The sequence below is a fragment of the Cebus imitator genome, unplaced genomic scaffold (genome assembly GCF_001604975.1).
Source record: "Cebus imitator isolate Cc_AM_T3 unplaced genomic scaffold, Cebus_imitator-1.0 Scaffold558, whole genome shotgun sequence".
In the NCBI taxonomy this organism is placed as follows: Eukaryota; Metazoa; Chordata; class Mammalia; order Primates; family Cebidae; genus Cebus; species Cebus imitator.
This window is the reverse complement of record NW_016107873.1, coordinates 312393-322239: the sequence shown is the minus strand read 5'-3', so window position 1 is coordinate 322239 and position 9847 is coordinate 312393. Positions and strand designations below refer to the sequence as shown.

Sequence of the window (9847 nt, the reverse complement as noted above, 5' to 3'; positions counted from 1 at the left end):
AATCTTAAAATTTATTATCCAGTTATTTAAAGACTCTTAAAATGACATCTGGTTTCTGTATATCTCTTTCTCAATGGCCTCAGTTGGGCTTGTGCTAACATGAGACAAAAAGTAAAATTTTACATGTTAAGACAGAAGGAATTGACAAATAAGTAGAACTTTTATCATGGGAACCTTGAGCCCAGCCTTGTAATGCTGATTAGAGAAATGTATACCTCAGACTGCTACATGCCAGCTCCTTACTTATGTACAACAACAAAAGAGAAACTGGAATGAATGTACACTAAGATTTAATAAAACAATAAGATAATCTGTTCTTGGTATCTGGGCATAATTTATCTTTTTGCAGAAAGAAATTTGGCAAATTTTACTAGACTATGCTGATAATTACAATTAAACCATGGCAAAATTATACCAAATACAAAACCTGTATAGCAGCAAAAGAAAAAATTTCAAGCAATTCTATCTTTCCTAAAAGACTACCAACATTGATAAACCCATGAGGAAAGACACATGAATGTGCTTTAATGTATATATTATTTACATAAGCTAATCTTTACCTTTTGTTTCCCTTATATTTAAAAAAGATGTTTATTCTAATTATATGTTGTATGGGTGAAAGTTCAAGAATCAGCATTTTGTGATATTACTTTGGTCCCAGAATTTGCATGTGACAATTATTACTACTATGAATAAAATATTTTAAACACAATTTATGGACTAGAATACTTCTGAAATTGTGGCTATAAAGTGCTTGTTCTTACAGTATATTCTCAAAATGACAAAAACAGCAAAAACATGGCACGAATGTCCCATATCCACAGCATTGTATGGCTTGCTGCTGAGCCTTAGAACCTCTTTCACACAACATTCCAGTCAGTTCCTAGTAATCAGTTAGTTGACATATAAGATAAAAAGACACTTGCCATTCTTCCAAAGGACTATAATAACAATATCATAATTTCCAATATCAGCATGAATCATTAATTGGATTTTATAAGAGAAAATACCAATTTACAGATAATTTCAGGAACACCAACTATATAGTTACATAGGTATTCTAATCAAGTAGAAAAATATATCCTTAAGAAACAATTTATAAACTTTATAAAACAAATTATATTTTCTGTTTTATTTTTCATTGTATATAAATTATTGACAAAGTAAGGAAGGTCAAAATTTATGATTTATAATTTACATGCTAAGAAAAATAAACAGTTTTTTCTAAAGGCAAACCTAAGGTTCAATGAAAATAAAGATTTTCTAACAATTAAGATAGGCATTAGGTGGAATGGAGGAATAGACCACCTTGCAAAGCAGCAAATGACCTTATTATCCATGAAACTTTTATTCAAATGCAGAATGATCATCTGATTAGGATGTAGGCATACAGAGTAGAGCTGTGAGTGAGAAGTTGGATGAGACGACTTCCATAGTCACTTCCAACCTTAATATACTGAGGCACTTCCAACCCTAATATGCTGTGGCTCCCTTATACATTCTATTATATACTCCAAATACATGAGCAAATATTTTAAAAATTATATTCCCCACAAAAGTTAATATTACTTACCTCTGCAACCTTGAGAAATTCAGACACTCGTGTCATTCTAGTTAGAAATCGTTTGTAAATTTCTAGAGCATCTTTACATTGTCCTTTCTTCATTTCAAAAAACTTTTCTAGAAAAGATAAAGAGGAAAGCAATTTGAAAAGAGTATTATATTCTATTTTTTTTCTAAGCTTATGATAAGATTACTACTTAAAACTTAATGTTTGAATCAAAACACTTGGCAGTAAAACTTACATGAGGTATTAAGGCACCTAAACAAAGGGAACCTCAATAGATTAGGAAAAGTGTTACGTTCCAAGATAATCATCTGTCTCAAATAAAAAAATTTAAATAATGAGAACTGAACTAAAGTAGAATATATGAACTGCCACAACTGGTTAAATTCATGTTCCATATATCCCAATATCCTGTCTTAGAAAATAGCAGCAAATTCTTTCTGATGATAATCTCAAAATTTATGACTGCATTCTACAGAATTCTTATTTTCTTATTAGCTCACTATAAACTAATAATCTATAAATTATAATAAAATAATCAATAAACCTTCCTGAATTAAAGAATTCTTTAAGTTTTCTACACTAAGTTGATACTTACTTTTATTGGCCATAAATTATTTCTTTCAAACATTATGATGTGGCTTTTATTTATAAAACTGTAGGGTTTTGTGAAATACCTTTGTTTTACTATATCCTTCATGACTTTCTAGTCTGTATTTATGTTCTCTTTTTCAGTCTTTAGTTTTCAAGACAGAAAAACAGCAGCTCATTTTGCTGTGCTCTTTCACACTCCCAAGACTAGAATTCAGTCATTAGGGAACTACAGCTCCAATACACTTGCAATATGAGAATATATTTATTTCCATACATGCTTTGAAGAAAACCTGTACTTCATTAGTGTTTTAATCAGTTATTTATTTATCATTCATTCAATAATAATTGACATTGCAGATGGAGACACAGCAGGCTATGTCTGTCTAAAGCAGTTCCCAGGCAACTCTGGATTATACCTGATGGCTCAGCATCTTCTTTATAAGTTCATTATTTTGTATTTGCACATGGTTCAACATATGGTATTTTTATATTTTCTCATACTTGAGAGTTATTTCATTCAGCATGTAATTTTACTTCCTCAAAAGTGTTTTTAATTTTCTCAAGGAAAGTTTAATAATATATAATTACACAAAGAACTAATTATCAAGAGCAGTTACTCATTACCTTCTGTTGACAGTCTTTGGGTAATTTTACTTTTAACATGGACCTCCGCTGTAGGGTATTTAAGGGAAGCAAAAAGATGAAGAAGACAAATACATACTGTTTTCTACTTGCTAGGAGTTTACAGAAAAGAGAGTCTTTTAAAAAAAATGACCAAATCTAAGGATACTTTCTTTATCTACTCTGTCCTGTTTTCTAATGCAATGGATAAACTCATGGTGCTATAAGAGGAAAATCTTTTCTTGTTAAGAAATTTGAAAATAAGGATTTATTCTGATAAAATATACTTTTTGTTCTCTTTTTAAAACAATCTTTATATAAATAATTTCTTTCAAATATCCAAATTCAAATTACTTCTCTTTAGTATAATCTGAGTTTATATCATTGCATCTGCTCTTCAGCAATAATACAAAAAAAAAAAAAAAATCAACTGGAATATCTCAATTTCCTTTTAAAACCAGTGACCAAAATTTTAACGAAGTTTTTTCTGTCTCCTCTGGATACTTTCAAAATTGTATCTTTCATGATAATTTAGGACTCAGCAATAGCAGTTCATCATTGTGGATTTGGGGTATAATTTCATAATTGCTTCTATAATAGTAGCATTAACACAGAAAGGCAACATGTACTATTTCACTGACATAAGCATAGCTATGAGGCTCTCCTGTCCAGACCAGTGCAGGGCCTAGGGAAATCAGCACTTTTTTTTTTTTTTTTTGAGACGAAGTCTCACACTGTCACCAGGACTGGAGTGCAATGGCGCGATCTCGACTCACTGCAACTGCTGCCTCCCGGGTTCAAGTGGTTCTATAGCCTCAGTCTCCTGAGTAGCTGGGATTACAGAAGCCTGCACCATGCCTCGCTAATTTTTTGTAGTTTTAGTAGAGACGGGGGTTTCACTATGTTGGCCAGGCTGGTCTCGAACTGCTGAACTCGTGATCCGCCCACCTCAGCCTCCCAAAGTGCTGGCATTATAGGCATGAGCCACTGCGCCTGGCCGAAATCAGCACTTTTAGAGAGGGAATTGGTCATCCAAAACTGAGCCTCTACTTTTCTTTCACAGTAAAGAAAAAATATGTTAATTTTCAATATTTAAAATGATCAAATTTTATGTTTGTAACATGAAACTTTGTAAAGCTGTGATAAATTACCCTTGTCATACTAGTATTAACTTTTGAAGGATAATTGTCCTAGGAAATAAACCAAATAAAAAAATTATCATCTCTGACAGACAAACTGAGAGTTTCTACATAAACTATTGCTAATGATCATTAGTCAGGGAGACAGCTGACTTACATGTCAGAGTTTCATTGTAGCAATAAAGCATTTGTGAAGATATATAGCACCAATATTGATTCTAACATTAGATGTAAAGTACTGGTCATGAAGTCCTTGATTAAAATTAACCCACAACATATTTATGAGGTTAACTCCTAGCATTATCTAGTAAACAAATGAAAAACACACCTGCCTCAAAATTTATCAAATAGGGTGAATATGCCAAAATGTGTGAAATCAAAATGCTAGTTTGAGCATCCGTGAGTGGTTCTAATAGAATGATTCCCAAACTGAAGTCCCCAAGCCACCAGCAACAGCATGACTTTGGCCCTTATTAGGAACGCAAATTCTCAGGCCCCACCTCTGACCTACTGAATTAGAAACTCTGGGTTACAGGTTCAGCAACCTGAGCTTTAATGAGTCCTCCAGATATTCTTAAGCAAAGTCCTTGAACACTGGTTAAAGTACTTTTTCTTCGTCTTCTGCAAACAGACCTTTACTGGAGTGACTATACACAGGGGAAAGGGACATATCCAACCTTTTTTTTTTTTTTTTTTTTTTTTTAGAAAAAAGTTTTTTTGAAGAGTAGTTTTAGGTTCACAACAAAATTAAACAGAAGTTACAGAGATTTACCATATTCTCCTTGCCTCTAAGCATGCACAGCCTCCCCCATTATCAACATCTCCCAAAAGAGTACCATACTAGTTACAGCTGATGAACCTACATTGAACGTCATTATCACCCCAAGTCCATAGCATACATTATTGTTCACTCTTGGTGCTGTACATTCTATGGGTTTGGACAGATGTATAATGACATGAATCCATCATTACAGTATCTGTATACAGAGTATTTTCACTGTCCTAAAAATCTAGCCAGGCATGGTGGCTCATGCCTATAATCCCAGTACTGCGGGAGGCTGAGGGCAGGAAGACTGCTTGAAGCCAGGAGTTTGAGACCAGCCTGGGCAACATGGCAAGACCCTACTTCTAAAAAAAAAAAAAAAAANAAAAAAAAAAAAAAAAATTAATTAATCAGGAGTGGTGGTGCGTGCCTGTAGTCCCAGCTACTTGGGAGGCTGAGGCAGGAGAATTGCTTGAGCCCAGGAGGTCAAGGCTGCAGTGAGCTGTGCTTGTGCCATTGAACTGCAGTCTGCATGACAGAATGAGACCTTCACTAAACACCAATGATGTTTTATTGTCTTCATAGCTTTGCCTTTTGTATAATGTCAGAGAGCTGAAAACATGCCTTTTCAGACTGGCTTGTTTCACTTAGTAATATGCATTTAAGATGCCTTCATGCATTTTCATGGGTTGATGCCACATCTCCTTTTAGCACTGAATAATTTCTGCATATCTTTGTTGGTGAGGTATCAAAGACTTTAGCTCATTTTTAATTTGGTTGTTTGTTTTATTATTTTTTAGTTCTAAGAGTACTTTGTATATTTTGGATAACAGTCTTTCATCAGATGTGGTTTTTGCAAATACCATTTTGCGGTGTGTGGCACATTTTGCTGTTTTCTTGACACTGTCTTTCACAGAGCAGAAGTTTTTTAATTTTAATGAAGTCCAGCTTGTCAATTATTTCTTCGATGGATCACGCTGGTGTTGTATGTAAAAAGTCACTACCATTCCCAAGGTCATTTAGGTTTTCTCACATGTTATATTCTAGGATGTTTATAGTTTTGCATTTTACATTTAGGTCTATGATCCATTTTGAGTTAACATTTGTAAAGGGTATAAGGTCTGTGTCCGGGTTACTTTTTTTGGTGTATGAATGTCCAGTTGTTCCAGCAACATTTGTTGAAAAAATGGTCTTTGCTCCTTTATTATAGATCAGGTTCCATTAATATGGGTTGATTTCTTGGCTCTCTATTCTGTTCCACTGGCTTATTTGTCTATTCTTTTGCCAATACAACAATATCTTGATTACATAGCATTATAATAGGTTTTAAAGTGGGATAGGTCAGTCCTTCAACTTTCATCTTCTTCATCAATATTGTCTTAGCTATTTGGGGTCTTTTGCCTGATTAGAATCAGTTTGTCAATATCCACAAGGTAACTTGCTGAAATACTGAATACTATTATAATGAATCTATAGATGATGTTGGAAAGAACTGACATATTCACAATATTGAATCTTCTTATCCATAAACATGGAACATCCCTCCATTTATTAGTTGTTTGATTTCTTTCATAAGAGTTTTATAGTTTTCCTCATATAGATCTTATAGATATTTTGCTATGCTTATACTCAAGTATTTCATTTTAGGGCGTGCTGATGTTAATGGCATTGTTTTTAATTTCAAATTCTGCTTATTCATTGCTAGTATATCAGAAAGCAAATGACTTTTGTACACTAACCATTTTTCTTGCACCCGTGCTATAATTGCTATAAAAAAAGTTCCAGGAATTTTTTTTTTTTTTGTCGATTCTTTTGCATTTTCTACCATAGATAGTCATACAATCTTGGAACAAAGAAGGTCTTATTTCTCCATCCCAAATATGTATACCTTTCGTTTCCTTTTCTTTTCTTACTTCATTAGCTAGGACTTGCAGTATGATGGTGAAAAGCAGTAGTGAGAGGGGACGCTTTGCCTTCTTCCTGATCTTACTGGGAAAGCTTGTAGCTTTTTCACCATTAAATATGATGTTAGCTGTTAAGTTTTTGTACATATTCTTTATCAAGTTGATGAAGTTTCCTTCCATTTCTAGTTCACTGATAATTTTTAACATGAATGGGTGTTGGAGTTCATCAAATGCTTTTCTTGCATCTACTGATATGATCATAAGATTTTTCTCTTTTAGCTTATGGCTAAAAGAGAAGATTTACAGATTACATTAATTGATTTTCAAATGTTGAGGGCATTTGATTGGCAGATTACATTAACTGATTTTCAAATGTTGAACCAGCTTTGCATACCTGGGTAAATCCCCTTGGTCATGGTTGATAATTCTATTTATACATTATTGAATTTAATTTGCTAATATTTTGTTGAGGATTTTTCAACTATGTTCATGAGAGATATTGGTCTGTAATTTCCTTTTCTTTCATTTTAAATAAAATTTACTGAGATATTATTTATATAGAATATATTATATCCTTTAAACTGCAGATTTTATGTGTCTTGACAGTTGTATGCAACATCAATTACTGTTACAAGCAAGGTACATGTCAGTCCATTTTCTGCTGTTACCAGGGAATACCACACACTAGATAATTTGTTAAGAAAGATTTATTTGGCTCACAGTTCTTATGGCTGGAAGTCCAAGATCAAGGAGCTATATCTGATAAGGACCTTCTTGCTGCATCATGACATGGCAGAAGGTATCACATGGAGAGAGAGTGCATGCCTGAGAAAAGTCACCTCTTAAAAGCTTCACCTCTTAATACCATCACAATCCCAATTAAATTTCAATATGAGTTTTGGAGGGGGCATTCAAACCATAGCAGTGCAGAACATTTTTATCACTCCCAAAAGATTTCTGGTGTCCTTTTGCAGTTCATTCCTTCCTCCACTCTGAACCATGGGTAACCACTGTTCTACTTTTTGTCCCTATAAGTTAGTTTGCATTTTCTAAAATTTTATGTAAATAGCATATAATATGTACTCTCTTTTCTTTGGCTTCTTTCAACCTAATGATTTTGAAATTCACTTGTTATTATATAAATATAATAGCTCATTCCTTTTTATTGTTGAGTAGCATTGTATAATATGTATACAACTTATTTTGTTTATCTATGTACCTATTAATGACTATTTAGTTTCTTTGTGGGTTTTTTGCTATTATGAACATTTTTGAACATTCATGTATTAGTCTTTGTATGGATACTTATTTTTATTTCTATTGGGTAAGCATCCTAGGAATGGATCATAAGTTAGGTGACTGTTTAATCTTTTAAGTAAAACAATAATGCAAAATGGTCAAACAATTTGACATTTTACCAAGAGGTATCTCACTGTGATTTTAGTTTACATTTCCTCAGTAACTGAAGACATTGAGAATCTTTTTGTATGCTTCTTGGCCATTTAGTATCTTCTTTTATAAAGTGCCTGTTCAAATCTTTTGTACATTATGAAAATTGAGTTGTCTTGATTACTGAGTTCTTTATATATTCTTGATAGAAGTCCTTAATTTATTCTTAATAATGTCTTTTGAGGAGCATGAGTACTTCTGATGAAGTCCAACTTGTTAACTTTCTCTTTTATAGTTCACGTTTTCTGTATTTCACTTAAGAAATCTTTACCTAGTCCTTGTTTTTTTCTAGAAACTTTATAATTTTAACTTTTATATTTAAGTCAATAATTCTTTTGATTTCACTTTTAGGCCTGCTATGAGGTATGTTCTCTACTACTGAATAACAAATTACTCCAAAATTTAGCAGTTAAAAGCAACAAATAAATTTCTGGTCTCACACAGCTTATAAAAGTCAGGAGTTTGGAAGAGGCTTCGCTCAATGATTCTGGCTCAAGACCTCATGAGGTTATAGTCAAATTGCTGGTCATGGCTGCAGCCCTCAGTAGTCTGCATGGGGCCAAAGGGTCTGCATGCAGCGTGGCTCACTCACATGCCTGTTGACAGAAGGTCTCAGTTTCTTGCTGCATGGAACTCTACAAGACTGAGTATCCTCACAACTTTGCTGCTGGCTTTACCTAGAGCAAATGATCTAAGCAAGAACTAGTGAGGAAGACATCAGGGTGTCTCTTATAGCTCAGTGTCAAAGCTTCATACCATTGCTTCAGCTTGACTCTATTCATTAGAAATGAGTCTATAAGTCCATCCCACATTCAAAATGATAGGAGTTAATTTATATCTTTTTTTTTTTTTTTTGAGGTGGAGTCTCACTTTGTTGCCCAGACTGGAGTGCAGTAGCATAATCTCGGCTTACTGCAACCTCTGCCTCCTGGGTTCAAGTGGTTCTCCTGCCTCAGCCTTCCTAGTAGCTGGGATTACAGGCTTGTGCCACCATGCCCAGCTAAATTTTTAAATATATTTTTAGTAGAGATGGGGTTTCACCATGTTGGCCAGGCTGGTCTTGAACTCCTGACCTAGCACATGAATGTTCCAAAATGTTCATAATAGCAGGAAAAAAAAACCCATAAAGAAACTAAATATTCATTAATAGGTACATAGATAAACAACATAAGATATATACGTATTACACAATACCACCTCAAGTGATCTACCCACGTTGGCCTCCCAAAGTGCTGGGATTACAAGTGTGAGCCACCGCACCCAGTCAATTTATACCTTTATAAAGGATGAGTTTCAAAGAATCTGTAGGTATAGTTTGACCAACCAACCAATTGAGATAAAGTTCAAAATTTCTTTCTTTCCCATGTGGATGTCCAGTTGTTCTGCTATAATTTGTTGAAAAGATTTTTTACCCTGTAGCTGGCACTGAGTTCTACTTTCTTTTCCAGATGACTATTATTCATGATTATACTTCAAAAGCAAACTATATTTTTTTAAAAATCAAGCCTATAGAAAAAGGTTATTAAAAATACATAAATGCAAAATTCAAATGATGGTATTAATGCTAATAATATACGTTCTGTTAGTTTGCATTTTCAATTTGCAATTGCAATAGTTAATACAATCTTAGGACATTAATGTTGAAAGACATCTAAGATATTACCTAATTTACCTCAGTTGTTTTATGAATATTGATGCAGAAGAGTTAGGAGACTAAATGAATGGTTTAGGACATAATACAAGCTACAGGCAGATCTGACAATATTAGCTATTTAATATCCTGGCTTGGTAATCTAATACTCAAATTAAT

The 9847-nt window shown here is 33.5% G+C and overlaps 1 protein-coding gene across 27 annotated transcripts in view; it reads right to left on the bottom strand.

Moving 5' to 3' along the window:
• Window positions 1-9847, bottom strand: part of SNAP91 (synaptosome associated protein 91) — a 161843-nt gene that overhangs the window by 94427 nt on the left and 57569 nt on the right. For all 27 annotated transcript variants that reach the window (XM_017515774.2, XM_037733950.1, XM_037733953.1 and 24 more), the window contains one exon: window positions 1574-1680. In XM_017515774.2, coding sequence (XP_017371263.1) covers window positions 1574-1680 — 107 coding nt within the window. The remainder of the gene's footprint in view (window positions 1-1573; window positions 1681-9847) is intronic.